Source organism: Salvelinus alpinus, chromosome 6, assembly GCF_045679555.1.
Source record: "Salvelinus alpinus chromosome 6, SLU_Salpinus.1, whole genome shotgun sequence".
Lineage (NCBI taxonomy): Eukaryota > Metazoa > Chordata > Actinopteri > Salmoniformes > Salmonidae > Salvelinus > Salvelinus alpinus.
The window spans coordinates 23618059-23639121 of NC_092091.1; the positions used below are offsets into that span (position 1 = coordinate 23618059).

At 43.2% G+C, this 21063-nt stretch overlaps 1 protein-coding gene across 8 annotated transcripts in view; it reads left to right on the forward strand.

Moving 5' to 3' along the window:
• Nucleotides 1–21063, forward strand: part of LOC139578406 (casein kinase I-like) — a 39893-nt gene that overhangs the window by 13029 nt on the left and 5801 nt on the right. For all 8 annotated transcript variants that reach the window (XM_071405935.1, XM_071405937.1, XM_071405936.1 and 5 more), the window contains exons 3-6: nt 10201–10270; nt 15905–16053; nt 16295–16529; nt 18499–18584. In XM_071405935.1, the coding sequence (XP_071262036.1) occupies nt 10201–10270; nt 15905–16053; nt 16295–16529; nt 18499–18584 (540 nt within the window). The remainder of the gene's footprint in view (nt 1–10200; nt 10271–15904; nt 16054–16294; nt 16530–18498; nt 18585–21063) is intronic.

A 21063-nucleotide genomic window follows, 5' to 3' on the forward strand; every position in this document is an offset into this window, starting at 1 on the left:
CTAATTTTAAAAATAAATATTGATATTATTAGCTCTAACACTTTTCATCTGCAAAAATGACAAACAGATTATTTTCCTTTATGGCTCAGCTCAGGTGCCTACATACAGAGAGCTCCAAAAGTATAGGGGTAGTGACATTTTTTGTTTTGGCTCTGTACCCCCAGCACTTTGGATTTGAAATGATACAATGACTATGAGGTTAAAGTGCAGATGGTCGGCTTTAATTTGAGGGTATTTTAATCCATTTCAGGTGAACAGTTTTTAGAAATTACAGCATTTGTACATAGTCTCCCCATTTTAGGGGACCAAAAGTATTGGGACAAATTCACTTGTTTTAAAGTAGTAAAAGTGTAGTATTTGATCCCCTTTTCCTACTGTAGCATGCAATGATTACATCAAGCTTGTGACTCTACAAATTTGTTGGATGCATTTGCTGTTTGTTTTTGGTTGTTTCAGATTATTTTGTGCCCAATTTGAAATGAATGGTAAACAGTGTATCCAACAAATGTGTAGAGTCACAAGCTTGATGTTGTCATTGCGTGCTATGAATATAGGACCAAAAATACATAAGTGAATTTGTCCTAATACTTTTGGTCCCCAGAAATGTGGGGGACTATGTACAAAAAGTCTTGTAATTTCGGAATAGTTCACCCAAAATGGATGGAAATACCCTCTATCATTTCAACTTCAAAGTGCTGGGGTACAGAGCCAAAACATCAACAATGTCACTGTTCCAATACTTTTGGAGCTCACTGTACTACACCATAGACGTATACATCATTTACACACACACGTCTCGCAAACAGAAGTCCGCTCCGAGAGCCCAGCTCATGAGCTCCATCACTAGCAGATTTTTTGAATTTAGAATGGGAAATGAATTTTAATGCAACAAATGTTAGTGCATCGAACCGAATCGCACAGACTCTTTCGTCTAATCCAACCAAATCACACTGAATCGCTTCAAACTAAAGCGTATTGTTCCTGTATCCTATCGTAGCCCATGTATTGAATTGTCTTCAAAGGGAAAGATGCACATCCCCTAGCAATAACTCACTGCTGTTGGAGAGTGTTACAGTTCTGGGATCTTAATTTGATCACCCTGTTGCAGGAGAACTTTCCTTCAATTCAGGACATTTGAGGTTTAAAAAGGCTTCTGAAGTTTTGTAATTACATTTTACTTGATTTTACCTTATGAAAATGTGTCAAACCCTACAAAAATTTCAATTTATTATCCACATATTCACATTTCCTGTTGCAGGATTATATTCCTGCTGTAGCAAACTGGCTAAAATGTAAGATCCTACATCTGTAAGTGAAATACACTTCCATGGAGACTCTATACAAGTCCCCACTGCTGAATGACGGATATTGGAATGACCTTGTAGTGCTCATTAATACTTAGTGGATAGGATATGTAGCTATGTGAAAACAGATAGTAGTGTGACACAGAGGACATGCTGTGGCATGTGAAGAGACAGAATTGTGGTCAACCATATCATGGAAACCAGAGTTGCAGTATCCTATTCCACATTTTACTGTATCATTCCCTTTGCAGCTTGTGGTGGTGGTTGAAGTGTGTTAAAGTACAATCGCTTGATCAGCATGCCAATTCTGTGATGTAAAAAGTCTGCTGTTCGTGTACAGGCTACTGGCTTAATTAACCAATGCCCATCTTGTACATCAAGCTGTTGTTCTAGAAAGTAGTGACGCACCGATATGACATTTTTGGCCAATAACCTTATCCGATATTTTCCTTTCCAAAAAAAACCCTGATACCGATATGCGGCCTTTTAAGCATTCTAGTACAGTTAAATAGTTAACACACACACATGGATGCAGCATCTCAGTGCAAGAGGCGTCACTACAGTCCCTGGTTCAAACCCAGGCTGTATCACATCTGGCTGTGATTGGGAGTCCCAAGGGCGGCGCACAATTGGCCCAGCGTCGTCCGGGGTATGCCGTCATTGTAAATAAGAATTTGTTCTTAATTGACTTGCCTAGTTAAATAAAGGTTACACACACGCCGACCAAAAAGTTATTTTGTTGGCATTTACGTATGTCCCCATGACCAGTAAAACATAAGCGAAACCTATTTCTTTCACTTACTTGCTGTGCTGTTTCGTTGTTCATTTGTTCAGTCGTTTCATTCTCAACCAGGATTTCTTATGGAACGCAGTTTGGGTCTTTGCGTGTCAAATAACACTATTTGATGTGTCAAATAACACTATTTGACGTGTCAAATAAGCTTGTTGACCAATCAGGACTTGAATATGACTGCACGTCACATAGTTTAACACGTTCATACATTCTTTACGTAGTTATTACACATTGATTACACTATCACTCGTATTTGATGTGTCATAATGATTCATCGATACGTATGCTATGATGCTGGTAAAGTTGTCTCGCGCACCTACAGTGCTGGTCATAGGATTCCTAAAACATTGCTAAGAATAATGAAAATGACTGCAGTTTCTACTGGTCATTGTTTTCAGGCTGGTTGTATTGGTGCTAGCTAGGTACCAAGCTAAAGCTAGCTAGCTACCCAAAAAGTTGCGGTTTAACAAATAATGCTTTATTACCAACACGGTATTGTAAACACATCATTCGTGGCCGGTGTTTGCTTTTTTTGTACAGCTTTGACAGTGCTACTGATAGTAGTGGTGGCGCTTGGCTTGCACATGCAAATTCAGAACACACAACATTCTATAATAGAACTGTTATTTGACGGGTCAAATAGTGTTGTTGGACGTATCTTTTATGACATGCAAAGACCCAAACGGCATTCCATAGTATGTCATGAAGCTAATAGCAGTGACGCTATTACTGTGTAACTTCGGTAGGGCAACGTGTACCGGTGCTCGAACCAGTTGGTGAAAGCCGACATCACCCATGACAGAGAACAGTTGATTGTCAAGGGCAATGAATTCCATTGTCTTGGCGTTAATGTATTTCATCTGAGTTGTCTCGCTGAAATGTTCTTACTCTTTCAAATGACGACTCGACATGTTGACTACTCGAGCCACACAGCAGACATTGTGGGCTAGGTTAGGAATGCTGTGTTGCACTTGTAGCGGAACATTTTACGTGGCGTCATTATGTCCTGTACCTACGTTATATAGGTATGCATGTCAGCTTTGACATCGGTTTTGCACATCGGCGTTAAACTAGACATCGGGCCGATACCGATGTTGGCATTTTAAGCTAATATTGTCCGATTCCGATATGTTCACCAATATATTGTGCATCCCTACTAGAAAGTATTTATTATGAACTATAAAACCCAGTGCTGTGATGTGGGGAGAGAGCTGTGTAGTAGCAGGGGAACTGGGTGCAGCAGTAGTAGTTGTCCCATTAGCTATGGAGGTCCACTCCTCTATCTCATGTCAGAGCGGAGCTGCCTGAGTAACTGGTAACAGTGTTCTGTGTCTCATCAGCTGTCGCAGACATGTTTGAAGTGCTGCTATCACGTGGGGGCAGCTGCTGGCTCCATCTGGGGCCTGAAACCTGATCTGAAACAGGAGAAGGGCTGGTCACAGGCCAGCTGTTGCTCTCTTGCCTCTTCCACACCTCTGGCCATAAAGGCTGATGGACCCGCCCCTTGCACCCTGTTTACTATTTTAGCGTCACTCATTTCCTTATGCAGGTTTGTCCAAAGTGACGATAGCTGGGCTTCTGCACTGTTTGACTGTTCACTCTGCTCTCTGAATGAGATAAATCTCATATTCCCATTTGTATGGTTTAATATTTAACTGTAGGTTATAATCAGGGATGCCCATTTCTCTGAACTCTGCACTACTTACAGAGCCAGCACAGGGACTTTTTCTGACATTGAAGTCCTTTTCTGACAAACACTAACTAGACCCCTAGTTAGTGTTTGTCAGAACACTAACTGGGGGTGGTGAGCTTCCATTTAACTATGTAAAGCGCTTTGGGTGTCTAGAGAAGCGCTATATAAGTCAAATTAATTTATGATTATATATTTTTAAATATAATCTTTGAGGACAAACAGTCACCAAAATAAAAGCTAGACAGTCAGGGTGAATTGAAAATTCCCAAAACAATGAATTTAGCAGTATTGACTGTTCGAGCAGAATAACAACATTAGCCATGTCAAAATGCATGGCATTGCAGTAAATTAGCTTTAAAACGGCAACATTTTCTCTCTGCTTCATGGCAGAATAAGTAGAATCGCTGGAAATTTTCTTTAAACTCTCAAATTTCTCTCCGCTCCATAGAGAAATGCTAAGACTTCTCTTCACAGCCAAGATGGGGGAGGCCTCTAAAATGTCGTCCCAAATACAGCTGCGCCAACAAGCCGGCCACGCCCACAACCTAAGCCCCTTTTTGATCCAGAAATAAACTCTGCAGCAGTGCCTGATTGACAGCCAAGATGAGAATACACAGTTGTGTATTTGTCTCCCATGTCTTACATGATGACTGTTTCAGTAATATGCTCTATTACGCTGATGTTCTTCCCGTAGAGGGGTCAAGGGGCAATCTCCTGGGAGCTGTGGCAATATTGTCCTTTGTGCCCAGGAAGGCGTGTCGTTTGGCAGGGCAGTACAGGCCTCGTCTGATCTCTCTCTCTCTCTCTGTCTCAGCTGTGATGGAGCTTGATGATCAGCTGCAACCGTAATCCACCCAGAGCTCCGTTGGTAGCACAGCGTTCAGACGAGCTCAGGAACACAATGGTTCAAATTAAAATCCGCCATTGATCATGAGATCTATGACATAACAAGATGTTGACGAGCCTAAAGCATCTTTCTTGGAATTAACATGCTAATAGGGCAAGCTTGACAGGGAAATGATATTGCCCTTACTACAACTACTAGACTACTTCAGGCTTGGCTGTGAAACTAATTGGCTGATCCTTTTGTTGGAGAGCGGTGTGGCGGTGGCAGCTGAGGAGGAGAGAGGCTGCAGCAGCAGGTCTGACACTGAAGTGCCCTTTAGCCCTGCAGGTCAGCTGCCCTGGACACCAGCCCTGCCTCGTCACACTCCAACATTTGTAAAACACACACAAAACAAAATACCTGCTATACTATAATGTTTAAAAAAATCACAATTCATGAAAAGGATATTGACAAAAAGATTAATTGTTACTAGTTAGCCTATTTGTAGATGTGCTGTTTTTATCTTCTCAGAGCACATGGGATAAGTTTTGTGATGTGACGTCCACTGTTGAGCAGCATGAGAGGTGATTAAGTTACACTTTAAAATTCACTGCTGAGCTAAATATCTTAACTATAAGTTAATTATCTAAGTGTCAAATACATTTTCTTTAGCTCAGGGCTCCAGTTATGCATTTGGTTTGCTAGCTTGCAAAATCAATCTTCATGGTTACAGCAGAGACAATCAATCCCCTCCTGGATCAAGTGTGAGTAGCCTTTTGAGATAGACAACCCAGCTCATAAAGTTTATACAATTATCTCTGATTTTGTTTTATGTTCGCTTGGGTTTTTAGTATTTATCTAGGGGTCTGCTATCGGAATTTGCTAGCAATTTCTTAGCATCATAAAAATAAATGTTTAGAAAGAAATGGCGACCCTTGTGTGCACTACCGGTAATACTGTATACCCCAGTATGGTACGGGAACGGAATGAAGATATGGAAATCTGTTCACAAAAATTGTCTGAAAGGGACTGAAGCACCCTCCTACCCCACCCCCAACCCATTTTTAACAGACACCTGTGTCCAGTCCAGAGGACGTTTTGAGGAAGAATACATTTGTTTAATTTAAGTGCATTATCCATTAGGCAGCCTATGCATTAGTCTTTACAAGCACAAGAGCGTGATTTCATTTGGATATTAGATTTATGGAGAATAAGCGGTAACCTTACGTTACACAATCTGCTTTTGGCCTGCTAATTTCCTGAAAAGAGCAGCTGTAGGGACATCCTTAAATGCTTCAGGTTCTGAGCGTTGGTGCAAAAGCACTTTATTCCAGTGTTTTCTTTTAAAAGGCTGGGTGTGGTGATTGGGCATCGAGAGGGTCACTATAATTTTGGAGAGGCAATGAAAAGGAAGTTAATGAACCCTTTAACCCGGGAAGTTACCTACCGGTGCTGTAGATATTATTTCCTGGGTTGGTTTGGTTATTTGCACAGTTATCTGCAGGGATGAGTCTGAATCTAAGCAGGTAAAGCCGCCATAAGCCTCCGTTTTCCACTGTAAGCGTTTTAGAGGGTCCTGTGGTTTTGTGCCATCTGTTTTTTATTTACATATTGTTCCCACATTCTCCTCCCTAGTAGAGAGGCTGAGCTTTCCTCTACTGATGTCACACAGTGCCTCGCCCTGACCTTCCTCCCTGCCCAGTCATGTCTAGTTCAGCTTCACTCAACCAGTCTCTCGCTCTCCTCAGATTTCCACTTAAGATGGATGTGATGTGCCAAAGATGATCTATTATATTAACAACATAGACGAGTGACCGCTCTAACAATGGAAATACATATCCTCAATGATTGAAGGCAGGCGAGATCAGGTGGGACCATTCTAGCCAATGAGGGCAGATGCGTGTGTGAACAACAGGCACAACTGAGTTGTTTTTCTCAAAGTTGCAACGTGCATCCACTTATATTAGTACATTTGTAACAGCCTAAACATTACGGAACACATTTTTTGTGTGTGTATTTTACCCCCACTCCACACTGGGAGGGGAAGGTCAAGTCATGCGTCCTCCGAAACATGACCCGCCAAACCGTGCTTCTTAACACCCGCCCGCTTAACCCGGAAGCCAGCCGCACCAATGTGTCAGAGGAAACACACATTCAACTGACAACCGAAGTCAGCCTGCAGACACGCGGCCCGCCACAAGGAGTCGCTAGAGTGCGATGAGCCAAGTAACCCCCCCCCCCGGCCAGACCCTCCCCTAAACCGGACTACGCTGGGACAATTGTGTGCCGCCCTATCGGACTCCCTATCACGGCCGGTTGTGATACAGCCCGGGATCGGACCCGGGTCTGTAGTGACGCCTCTAGCACTGCGATGCAGTTCCTTAGAGTGCTGCGCCACTCGGGGGGCCACATTACGAAACTTCTAGTCAATCCATTAAGCCTTGTGTAATTCGAGACACTCTCATAGACCTCCATACAAAAAAGGGCTTATCTCACAGGGACAGATTTTGGGTGGAGTAAATCCTCTCGCTTCGTCTCTTCCTCTCTGGATGTGAACAATGTTCAGACTAATCTGAAAACAGGATAGGTGGAAGCGACGCAGTATGCCAGAGGCCAACAGAGAATTTGCATTTATTCTTTCTACTCAGTTTGGAGGAAGGAGAGGAGATGTGCTTTAGACTATTGATATGCATCGCCACCCTGATAGGTGTTTGTCTGGGATTAGGCTGGTGCTGGGTGGATGAGAGGTGCTGAGTAGGCTGGTGCTGGCCTGAGTGTCTGACGTGTAGCCTGGACTGATGGCAGGGTTTAGGGCTGGGCGACATGGCCTAAAACTCATCTCTATTTTTTTCACATTTATGGGTGATTCACGATATACACTACCGGTCAAAAGTTTTAGGACACCTACTCATTCAAGGGTTTTTCTTTATTTTTTACTATTTTCTGCATTGTAGGATAATAGTGAAAACATCAACACTATGAAATAACACATGGAATCATGTAGTAACCAAAAAAGTGTTACACAAATCAAAATATATTTGAGATTCTTCAAATAGCAACCCTTTGCCTTGATGACAGCTTTGCACACTCTTGGCATTCTCTCAACCAGCTTCACCTGGAATGCTTTTCCAACAGTCTTGGAGGAGTTCCCACATATGCTGAGCACTTGTTGGCTGCTTTTCCGACTCATCCCAAACCATCTCAATTTGGTTGAGGTTGGGGGATTGTGGATGCCAGGTCATCTGATGCAGCACTCATCACTCTCCTTCTTGGTCAAATATCCCTTACACAGCCTGGACGTGTGTTGGGTCATTGTCCGGTTGAAAAACAAATGATAGTCCCACTAAACCCAAACCAGATGGGATGGCGTATCGCTGCAGAATGCTGTGGTAGCCATGCTGGTTGTGTGCCTTGAATTCTAAATCACAGACCGTGTCACCAGCAAAGCACCCTCACACCATAACACCACCTCCTCAATGGTTTACGGTGGGAAATACATATTTGGAGATCATCCGTTCACCCACCCCGCGTCTCACAAAGACACGGCGGTTGGAACCAAAAATCTCCCATTTGGACTCATCAGACCAAAGGACAAATTTTCACTGGTCTAATGTCCATTGCTTGTGTTTTTTGGCCCAAGCAAGTCTCTTCTTCTTATTGGTGTCCTTTAGTAGTGGTTTCTTTGCAGCAATTCGACAGTGAAGGCCTGATTCACACAGTCTCCTCTGAACAGTTGATGTTCAGATGTGTCAGTTACTTGAACTCTGAATAATTAATTTTATTTGGGCTGCAAATTCTGACGTTGGTAACTCTAATGAACTTATCCTCTGCAGCAGAGGTAACTCTGGGTCTTCCATTCCTGTGGCGGTCCTCATGAGAGCCAGTTTCATCATAGTGCTTGATGGTTTTTGCGACTGCACTTGAAGAAACTTTCAAAGTTCTTGAAATGTATTCCGTATTGACTGACCTTCATGTCCTAAAGTAATGATGGACTGTTTCTCTTTGCTTATTTGAGCTGTTCTTGCCATAATATAGACTATCTGCTGTATACCACCCCTACCTTGTCACAACACAACTGATTGGCTCAAACGCATTAAGAAGGAAAGGCATTTAATTTATTTAACTAGGCAAGTCAGTTAAGAACAGATTCTTATTTTCAATGACGGCCTAGGAACAGTGAGTTAACTGCCTTGTTCAGGGGCAGAACGACAGATTTGTACCTTGTCAGCACGGGTATTCGAACTTGCAACCTTTCGGTTACTAGCCCAACGCTCTAACCACTAGGCTACCCTGCCGCCACAAATTAACTTTTAAGAAGGCACACCAGTTAATTGAAATGCATTCCAGGTGCCTACCTCATGAAGCTGGTTGTTGCACATTTATACAACACAGACTAAACAGCTAGTATAACAATCTTTATTTGACTAAAATGCTGGTAGCGATATGTGGGACTGTAATGTGTGCGCAACGAACTGAGCATACATTTTCCAGAATTAGTTTTCATTGGTACTTCTGTTTTGGTAGTGTCTGCTCTGCTCAGAATTTGAGGAGTTGAAACATAAACAGGGTATGGTTCAAAAGGTTAACTTGTCTAGTACAGTAAAATAAAAACCTCAAATGCAAATAGTGAATTGAAACCATTTGTCAGTGAGGAACAAGTGATCTCTCATCTTTGAGTGGGAGTGGGAGGGGCTTGGGGGAAGGTGACGCGAGAGGTTTTACTCTCGCCAAAATAAGCCCACTGCGTTTCTATGTGCTTATTTTGAACCTAAGCTTGTCTCCTCCCCCCCGGGACAACGACTCCCATTGTTAGTGGGGAGACATGAGCATCTCGTCATTATATACAGGTCTCTGGTGTAAATGGGAAGGTGTACAGCACAGAAGGTGTGGACGAGACAAAAAAGATAACATGAGAACAAGTGGACATAAACGCTCATAAAAACAGAACAAAAATTATTCTACGATTTAGGCGTTCTAAATATTGTGCAAAAACATACATTCTAATTAATTTGATGTCGCACAGCCCTATAGTTATTCCTGTGATGTGATGAGCAGCTGGTTGAAGCGTGGCCCTCTGTATCTCTGGCCGTGTGTTCCGCAGTCACAAACCAGCTTAACCTGCTATTATGGCAGGGGAGAGAACAAAACCGGGAGTATGAGTGTGGTTTAGTACAGAATGCTCTCCATCCAATCATGGGAAATGGCCCATGATTGGATGGTACCAGACTTCAAACGTGCATTTCAAGATATTGCTAGTTACATTTTGTTTATAATTGCATAATGCCCTGGCTTGTGTCATAGAGGAGGAAGGATGTTGTGTTAAGCCAATGATTAAGTTTTAGGTTCTTAGCTCTATACAGTGTTTAAGTCTTAGGTATCTTATGAATGTTATAGTAAACATAAATGCATCGCCAAGCTGCATCTTGGAATATCCCAGAAGTCCTATACTCTTTACGTACATTATATAAATTTTTTTCAACCTTTTTGTCATACAGTCTTTATTGCTGTAATGATCCACCTATAGAATGTTTAATTCCATTTTAATTACCATTACTAATTGGTTTCTCTTTCTCTTCTTTTTCAGGAACCAATTAAGTCCCGGGCGCCACAGCTTCATTTGGAATATAGATTTTATAAACAGTTGGGAAGTTCAGGTAAGCACATATAACTGTTGTTGTTGATACTTTATAACTGTTTTAATAACACTGAGTTAGCTAGTAGAATCAGCTGGATGGATGGAGTTCTTCTCTGTAGCTAGAAGATGTGATGGCTCTGCCCCCTCTGTGTAGTTGGTTGATCCCTATCAGGCGCAGGCCCAACATGTCTGTGTGCTCACTCTGTGCTGTGGTCCATGGGGCTGTGCAGTGCCTCCAGCCCTTTGATGTGGCTGCTTGGCTTCAGTGGCGATCGGTGGGGCAGTAAGATCAGATGGTGGGGAGGGACAGGGACTTTGGAACAGCCCACAGCTCGGCCAGCCTTCGTTTTTCATCCTCTCACTAGAACCTTGCAGCTTCATTTTTCATTGATAATCTCTGACATTGGACTGCTGTTTTTTTTTGTTGCCAAAGATGATACTTTTCATCATTAGTTAGTGACTTTCTATGAGCATCTGTCAAGAAAGGGAATATTTACGGTATGTTGTATTTGAGCGCAGGTAAGCTGAATGTTTGTATTCTAATTAGGCCTACCCTGACTGACTGAGGACACTGGTCGTTGATCCTTTTAGCCTTTTTAAAGGAAAAGGATGAACAGCTTGGGCAAAGCCTGACTGCACCCATTTGTTCACTGGAGTGGAAGGCAGAACACACACACACACACACACACACACACACACACACACACACACACACACACACACACACACACACACACGCGCGCTTGTGTTATAGAGAGTGCATGTCACTGCGCCCAGTGATCTTCTCTGTCACAAGTGTCTCTCTTTTTTCTCTCGTAGTGAGCTGATCACCTGCCAGCTGTCTGTCTGTGCCTGTGCCAGGGCAGCAGCTCCACTGTGTTAATAGGAAGTTGGAGTGCAGGGCATTAGGGGTGTCCTAGGCTAGTCTATTTATAGATGGCCGTCTCCGTGCAGTAGGGCCATTATTAGAGTATTTCTGCCTCTATGTCTGGTTTCAGCACTGACTCCGGCCTGCCTGGAGAAGAAAGCCCAGGGAAACTCTCCCATGATGCAAAGGGAAAAGGTCTGGCCTATCTCTCTCTGTCAGCCCTCCTTCGTGTGATCTGTCTGACTGGACCAGAAGTTGTATTTCCAATCCCAGGCAGCACTACAGCACACTAGTATTTCGCTGCCTTACGCCTATTTGGGAACAGAGTCACTCGAAGTTGCTTGTTGATCCTGGTCCGTTCATTGGATAGTGAGTCTTTATCCCCACCCCCTGGGCCGAACGATTGGACGAGTTCAGGCAGCAGCCCCTCTGTGGCGTTTGTACTGGTGCGTTAAACACATCCTGACTTCCACTCCCCTCTCCTCCCCCGGCCACTGTGGCAGAGGGACCACCAGAGGCCTGCTACAATCTCATAGGCTGAGCTAAAGATGGAACCACAGATTATGGTGCTTCAGCTTCCCCCACATTATAGAATAGAGGGAAGTGTTCCTCCAACTGGTGGCTACATTCATTAAAAAATGCACGTGAGGAATTATGAAAGTCTTCTTCAAGCCACTTGCTTCTGCTGATCCTTCTGTAAACCCTATGGTACAGATGGATACAGGCATGTAGTTGTTTTTACAATATGAATGTGGCAACATAAGGTTCAAGTCCTGGTCTTCGCAATGTCAGCTCTACATGGTGCTTAAAACTGAAGAGCTTACCTCGTGTTAATTCTCTCTTGCCCTGGAAAGAACCCAAACACGAGAACAACACGTTCAGTTACACACACTAGCTGGTCTAGCCTGGCCACGCCCCAACTCCACCATTAACCACTGAGCATGGGGCGTCGGAAGTGATATCATCCACTTTTTATGTCGCTATCAATAATTTAACTGGATGACTGGTTGACTGAGCTCACAGTCCGGATACGCCTGGATGGTCTTCTCTTTTGAAAGCAGAGTACGAGACCCGTCTCCTTATGAGATGATTAACATTTCACTGATATCAGTACTTGTGAATATTTAGTGAGCCATCAAGGCTCTGCTTAAAAGCATTGTGAGACTCTGTTGGTCAGATGGATGCGTGCGTGTGTCCTTCTGCCATGCCTACTGCCCTAGTGTCTTGGGAGTGATAAATCAGTGCCATTTTGAGTGTGAGGTTGCAGTGATGTTCTGTGGTCCACCCTGTTCATCCAGTCCAGAGCAGTCTGGATATTTGATGTACTGCCTGCCTGGTGATAGATAACATGATCTAACACTGAGTCACACAGGCTCTCTGCAGGAGAGGCAGGCTGGCCGGACGATCACGTTTCAGCCTGGCTACATCTCCACAGCGTCGCCCACTCGGCCTAATGGAATCAGCGCCTCCTCTTCTCTACCCGATGCACTCAGCATTCTAAATGTTTAATAGAGACCGCCTTCCTGTCGAGCTCGGCCTAAACCTTGACATTTCATTGTAGGGCAGCGTTTCCTAACTCTCCTCGGAAACCCAAGGGGTGCACGTTTTGGTTTTTGCTTTAACACTACACAGCTGATTCAAATGATCAAAGTTTGATGATTAGTTGATTATTTAAATTAGCTGGGTAGTGCTAGGGCAAAAACCAAAACGTGCACCCCCTGGGGTCCCAAGGACCGATTTTGGGAAACCCTGTTATAGGGTGACGTTGTCTGCCACAGTGTTCAGACTGAGAGGGGCCCCTGTCTGAGACAATACACTGGATTGTTCCCGACACGTTTCACTCGTGTTTGGAGAGAGTGGGTTATGAGCGGTGCACAGAATGGCACTGGGACGCAGCAGAATAGACTTTGAAGCTTTGTGGTGTTATAACGGACAGGAGAACAGACAATTATATCTGTGATGAATCACAATAAAGAATGGCTTCTAGGAAACCACATTGGTCTGGGTTATTTTTACACTGGAGTAAAACATCCACATGATTAGGTCTAGCTTTTGTAAAGAATAAAATCATTCTCTTTTTGAATGGTTTCTCTGAAATGGTCATTTTGTTCTAGGCCTATTCCATGTGAGGTAAATCTTTTCCCCAGCAGTTGTCCTTGCTGTGTTTACAGCTCTCTAGTTGGGAGACAGGTTGTTCATAGGCACTTTCCTGTTGATTAGTGCATTGGCAGGGCTGAATGCCCTCACTCCAGATGTGATGAGTCAGCTTCCTGGTTGATCGCTTGTCGCTTCCGCCTTATCCATCATCGCCATTATTACCAGGCAAATCCTGCTGTCTAAAGAGGCCCAGGACAGGTGTGTGGCTGTGTGAGATCTGCATTGTTTCTCTGTGGGAGTGACGTGAGGGGTGATCAGGTAAATTCTGCTCTAGTCACCCCCCGTCCCCGTCCCCATCCCCTCCTCCCCACACTCACACACCCCAAAGGCCAGCCTGCAGTACTACTAAAGCTGCCGTACCGCTCCTCTCTCTGGCGGGATTGGGGGCCGCCTGCCGAGAAAGGAGCATGCAGTCACTTTGGCACAACTGCCGGCCAAGGAATGGAATGAAGGCCCCTGGCGTTTGGTACTGGTCTGGACTGGTGAGGCATAACCGGGAACTGTATGTGACCTTGGAGCCTGGACCATAAGGCCATGGGGGTCATAAATGGCCATTACCCTTTGTTCTATTCCGCATAGGGAACAGAGTCACTGTTCAACTAGAAGTCTCCTTTTCAGAAGGGCATTTTACTGTGATGATAAACTCCTAAGTTCCTCCCAGGTCACACATGAGACCACATGACAGGGTGTGTTGGCAAAAATGTTTTGCCGGCACAATGCATCATCAACATTGACAAGTTTGTTTTGTTTAGCCTTCTTGTTGTTCTAATCGAAACCGCCTCCTGGGCTGTCATGGTTGCCATAGCGCCTGTGTTGACTTTCCACACACACGTAGGCTGCTCTACAATATACAGTGCATTCGGAAAGTATTCAGACCCCTTCCCTTTTTCCACATTTTGTTACGTTACAGCCTTATTCTAAAATGGATTTAAAAAATCCTCATCAATCTACACACAATACCCCATAAGGACAAAGAAAAAACAGGTTTTTAGACATTTTTGCAAATGTATTTAACCCCCCCCCCCCCCCCCCCCCTGAAATTGAGCTCGGGTGCATCTTGTTTCCATTGATCATCCTTGAGATGTTTCTACAACATGGAGTCCACCTGTGGTAAATTCAATTGATTGGACATTATTTGGAAAGGCACACACCCACGCCTGTCTATATAAGGTCCCACAGTTGACAGTTCATGTCAGAGCAAAAACCAAGCCATTAGGTCAAAGTTATTGTCCATAGATCTCCGAGACAGGATTGTGTCAAAATATTTCTGCAGCATTGAAGGTCCCCAAGAACACAGTGGCCTCCAACATTCTTAAATGGAAGAAGTTTGGAACCACCAAGACTCTTCCTAGAGCTGGTCGCCCGGCCAAACTGAGTAAATGGGGGAGAAGGGCCTTGGTCACTCTGACAGAGCTCCAGAGTTCCTCTGTGAAGATGGGAGAACCTTCCAGAAAGACAACCATCTCTGCAGCACTCCATCAATCAGGCCTTTATGGTAGAGAGGCCAGACGGAAGCCACTCCTCAGTAAAAGGCACATGACAGCCAGCTTGGAGTTTGCCTAAAGGACTTTCAGACCATAAGGAACAAGATTCTATGGTCTGATGAAACCAAGATTTAACTTTTTGGCCTGAATGCCAAGCGTCACGTCTCGATTAAACCTGGCACCATCCCTACGGTGAAGCATGGTGGTAGCAGTGTCATGCTGTGGGGATGTTTTTCAGCGGCAGGAACTGGGAGACTCGTCAGGTTCGAGGGAAAGATGAATGGAGTAAAGTACAGAGTTCCTTGATGAAAACCTGCTCCAGAGTGCTCAGGACCTCAGACTGGGGTGAAGGTTCACCTTCCAACAGGACAACAACCCTAAGCACACAGCCAAGACAACGCAAGAGTGGCTTCGGGACAAGTCTCTGAATGTCCTTGAATGGCGCAGCCAGAGCCCGGACTTGAACCCGATCAAACATCTCTGGAGAGACCTGAAAATAGCTGTGCAGCGACGCTCCCCTTCCAACCTGACAGATCTTGAGAGGATCTGCAGAATGGGAGAAACTCCCCAAATACAGATGTGTCAAGCTTGTAGCATCATACCCAAGAAGACTCAAGGATGTAATCGCTTCCAAAGGTGCTTGAACAAAGTACTTAGTGTAAAGGGTCTGATTTACTTATGTAAATGTGGTATTTCTGTTTTTTTTTTTATACATTTGCAAGAATTTCTCGAAACCAGTATTTGCTTTGTCATTATGGGGTATTGTGTGGAGATTAATGAAAAAAGACAATTTAATACATTTTAGAATAAGGCTGTAACGTAACATACTGTGGAAGAAGTCAAGGGGTCTGAATACTTTCCGAATGCACTGTATCAACATGCCTCTAGGCTCATTCAAGTCAGCAAGTCAAAGCCCCAATGCCTTCCTTTAACTATGACCTTTCATGCCATCCATAGGCCCTCTGCCTCAAACTTCTTTAGCTGGGGCCTAATGCTTTTGAAATATCTGTGGCTCTTATGATGCTAAAACAGATGGTTAGTAATTAAAGCCTTTTTTAAACCTTTAGGATGCTAGCATGCTCCCTGTAAGTTATGTGGTCCCATTCATATATAACATGTGTCCTTACCTGTCTCTTTGTTGCAGAGGGTATTCCTCAGGTGTACTACTTTGGGCCATGTGGGAAGTACAATGCCATGGTGCTGGAGCTGCTGGGGCCCAGCCTGGAAGACCTGTTTGATCTCTGTGACCGCACCTTCTCCCTCAAGACCGTCCTCATGATAGCCATACAGCTGGTAAGAATGTAATAGTTGTTTACTTGACCCAGAGCTTATAAGACTACTTTCAGTGAATATTCACAGTATGTCAGCCACATAATTAGATAGTGAATGATGGGATCACTACAATGTCAGCCATCTCTATTCCTATCGCTGTGTTGTCATTCTCTTTGTTCTCAGAGGTTTACAGCATTTGAAAAGTGTCCTGAAAGAGTTTGAGATCCTATCTTGTTTAAATGCTCTGTGTTCTGCCTCCCAGATAACACGGATGGAATTTGTCCACACAAAAAGCTTGATATACAGAGACGTCAAGCCAGAGAACTTTTTGGTGGGGCGGCCGGGCAGCAAGAGGCAGCACACAATCCACATTATCGACTTCGGGCTGGCCAAAGAATACATCGACCCTGAGACCAAAAAACACATCCCGTACCGGGAGCACAAGAGCCTTACGGGAACGGCGCGCTACATGAGCATCAACACACACCTGGGGAAAGGTGAGAAATTATAATGATCACACATGCTGCTGTGTTATTGGAAATATAAGCTGTTTTTTAAACCCTAAAGATACAGTGGGGCAAAAAAGTATTTAGTCAGCCACCAATTGTGCAAGTTCTCCCACTTAAAAAGATGAGAGAGGCCTGTAATTTTCATCATAGGTACACTTCAACTATGACAGACAAAATGAGAAAAGAAAATCCAGAAAATCACATTGTAGGATTTTTTATGAATTTATTTGCAAATTATGGTGGAAAATAAGTATTTGGTCAATAACAAAAGTTTATCTCAATACTTTGTTATATACCCTTTGTTGGCAATGACAGAGGTCAAACATTTTCTGTAAGTCTTCACAAGGTTTTCACACACTGTTGCTGGTATTTTGGCCCATTCCTCCATGCAGATCTCCTCTAGAGCAGTGATGTTTTGGGGCTGTTGCTGGGCAACACGGACTTTCAACTCCCTCCAAAGATTTTCTATGGGGTTGAGATCTGGAGACTGGCTAGGCCACTCCAGGACCTTGAAATGCTTCTTACGAAGCCACTCCTTCGTTGCCCGGGCAGTGTGTTTGGGATCATTGTCATGCTGAAAGACCCAGCCACGTTTCATCTTCAATGCCCTTGCTGATGGAAGGAGGTTTTCACTCAAAATCTCACAATACATGGCCCCATTCATTCTTTTCTTTACACGGATCAGTCGTCCTGGTCCCTTTGCAGAAAAACAGCCCCAAAGCATGATGTTTCCACCCCCATGCTTCACAGTAGGTATGGTGTTCTTTGGATGCAACTCAGCATTCTTTGTCCTCCAAACACGACGAGTTGAGTTTTTACCAAAAAGTTCTATTTTGGTTTCATCTGACCATATGACATTCTCCCAATCTTCTTCTGGATCATCCAAATGCTCTCTAGCAAACTTCAGACGGGCCTGGACATGTACTGGCTTAAGCAGAGGGACACGTCTCGCACTGCAGGATTTGAGTCCCTGGCGGCGTAGTGTGTTACTGATGGTAGGCTTTGTTACTTTGGTCCCAGCTCTCTGCAGGTCATTCACTAGGTCCCCCCGTGTGGTTCTGGGATTTTTGCTCACCGTTCTTGTGATCATTTTGACCCCACGGGGTGAGATCTTGCGTGGAGCCCCAGATCGAGGGAGATTATCAGTGGTCTTGTATGTCTTCCATTTCCTAATAATTGCTCCCACAGTTGATTTCTTCAAACCAAGCTGCTTACCTATTGCAGATTCAGTCTTCCCAGCCTGGTGCAGGTCTACAATTTTGTTTCTGGTGTCCTTTGACAGCTCTTTGGTCTTGGCCATAGTGGAGTTTGGAGTGTGACTGTTTGAGGTTGTGGACAGGTGTCTTTTATACTGATAACAAGTTCAAACAGGTGCCATTAATACAGGTAACGAGTGGAGGACAGAGGAGCCTCTTAAAGAAGAAGTTACAGGTCTGTGAGAGCCAGAAATCTTGCTTGTTTGTAGGTGACCAAATACTTATTTTCCACCATAATTTGCAAATAAATTCATAAAAAATCCTACAATGTGATTTTCTGGATTTTGTTTTCTAATTTTGTCTGTCATAGTTGAAGTGTACCTATGATAAAAATTACAGGCCTCTCTCATATTTTTAAGTGGGAGAACTTGCACAATTGGTGGCTGACTAAATACTTTTTTGCCCCACTGTATATATTTTTCTTTCCTAATCCTATAAATTTGTCCTGGGCTGTTGATGATCAAGTTCTCCGTAATGTTCAGGAAGGACCTCATCCTAACTTCAGAACTGGACACATATCTGACCAACATTACTTCCATGTGGATCTTGCATTCATTGATTGAATTTGAGATTTTCACATTAGGACTAATGGTATCATATATAGTTGACAGGGTGGATAATTGAGAGATTATAGTTTTTTTTAAATTTGTGTGCTGTTTCTGCGTGTGTCGTTAATGAACTCTTCTTCTCCTCTCCTCCAGAGCAAAGCAGGCGGGATGACCTGGAGGCTCTGGGTCACATGTTCATGTACTTCCTGCGAGGCAGTCTTCCCTGGCAAGGCCTGAAGGTATACAGTTTCATTATATCTACATGGCTTCAGGCACATTCACCCTGCTGCTAAATAACCGATGTCATTGAAAACACATGTTCCTCTATATCTGTTTATCTACAAAATATAGAAACGTATTGTTTTCACATATGTTGAAGCTGAGGTGGTGCTTGAAATGAGTATGAAGTATAATTTTTTTTAAATTTCCCTTTAAGGAAGAGGAAAACATGCTTATGAAAAATGCCATGTCAATAGTGCTTTTGTAACCATACACTGAAAGGATTTTCACCTCCTGAGATTTAAATGTCATCATATTATAACATAAGTCACTTCCACATTTCCCCCTGTGAGGTCCTCTCCACCCAGGCTAGTGTCAGGAGGAGGACCTGCATGGCAGTATATACAGTGCCTTCAGAAACCTTTTATTTTTCCAGATTTTGTTGTTACAAAGTGGGATTAAAATTGATTTAATTGTCCTTTTCTGTCAAAGATCTACACAAAATACTCTGTAGTGGAAGAAAAATTTGCACATTTGTAAAACATTTATGAAATATAAAGCACTAATATATCTTTATTAGATAGGTATTCAACCACCTGAGTCAATACATGTTAGAATCACCTTTTGGCAGCGATTACAGCTGTGAATCATTCTGGGTAAGTCTCTTTAGAGCTTTGCACACCTGGATTGTACAATATTTGCACATGCTTCTTTTTAGAATTCTTCAAGCTCTGTTAAGTTAGTTGTTGATCATTGCTCGACAGCCATTTTCAAGTCTTGTCATAGATTTTCAAGACAATTTTAAGTCAAAAATGTAACTAGGCCACTCGGGAACATTTAAATGTCGTCTTGGTAAGCAACTCCAGTGTGTATTTGGTCTTGTGTTTTAGGTTATTGTCCTGCTGGAAGGTGAATTTGTCTCCCAGTGTCTGTTGGAAAGCAGATTAAGCCAGGTTTTCCTCTAATATTTTGTGTGTGGTTAGCTCTATTCCGTTTCTTTTTATCATAAACTTCCTAGTTCTTGCCGATGACAAGCATACCTATAACATGATGCAGCCACCACCATGCTTAAAAATGAAGTGGTACTCAGTGATGTGTTGGATTTGACCCAAATATAATGCTTTGTATTCAGGACATAAAGTTAATTTCTTAGCCAAATGTTTTGCTGTTTTACTTTTGTGCTTTCTTGCAAACGGGAGGCATGTTTTGGAATATTTTATTCTGTACAGACGTCTTTCTTTTGACTCTGTCAATTAGGTTAGTATTGTGGAGTAGCTATAATGTTGTTGATCCATCCTCCGTTTTCTCCTATCACAGCCATCAAACACTAACTATTTTAAGTTAGTGAAATCCCAGGCTGATTCCTTCCTCTCTTGATACACCATCTAAAGTGTAATTAATAACTTCACCATGCTCAAAGGGATCTTCAAGTTTCTTTTTTCCGCCTCCCCTATACCAATAAGTGCTCTTCTTTGCGAGGCATTGGAAAACCTCCCTGGTCTTTGTGGTTGGATCTTTTTTAAATTCACTGTTCGACTGAGGGACCTTACAGATAATTGTAGGTGTGGGGTACAGAAATTAGGTAGTTGTTCAAAAATCATGTTAAACACTATTATTGCACACAGAGTAAGTCTATGCAACATATTATGTGACTTGTGAAGCACATTTTTACTCCTGAACTTTAGGCTTGCCATAACAAAGGGGTTGAATACTTATTGATTTAAATGTTTAATTAATTTGTTAAAAAAATCTAAAAACAACTCCATTTTGACATTCCAGTGATAAAGAAAATCTCAATGTAATCCATTTTAAATTCAGGCTGTAACACAACAAAATGTGGAAAAAGTCAAGGGGTGTATAACAGCTTCATATCAAATGCTCCTTATAGGACACATCACTGCACTCTATACTCCTCTGTAAACTGGTCATCTCTGTATACTCGACGCAAGACCCACTGGTTGATGCTTATTTATAAAACCCTCTTAGGCCTCACTCCCCCCATCTGAGATACCTACTGCAACCCTCTATTAAAGGACCCCAAAGCACACACATCCCTGGTCGCTCCTCTTTTCAGTTCGCTGCAGCTAGCGACTGGAACGAGCTGCAAAAAACACTCAAAACTGGACAGTTTTTTATCTCAATCTCTTCATTCAAAGACTCAATCATGGACACTCTTACTGACAGTTGTGGCTGCTTCGTGTGATATATTGTTGTCTCTACCTTCTTGCCCTTTGTGATGTTGTCTGTGCCTAACAATGTTTGTGCTGCTTTCATGTTATGTTGCTACCGTGTTGTCATGTGTTGCTGCCATGCTATGTTGTTGTTTTAGGTCTCTCTTTAGGTAGTGTTGTGGTGTCTCTTTAGGTAGTGTTGTGGTGTCTCTCTTTAGGTAGTGTTGTGGTGTCTCTCTTTAGGTAGTGTTGTGGTGTCTCTCTTTAGGTAGTGTTGTGGTGTCTCTCTTTAGGTAGTGTTGTGGTGTCTCTCTTTAGGTAGTGTTGT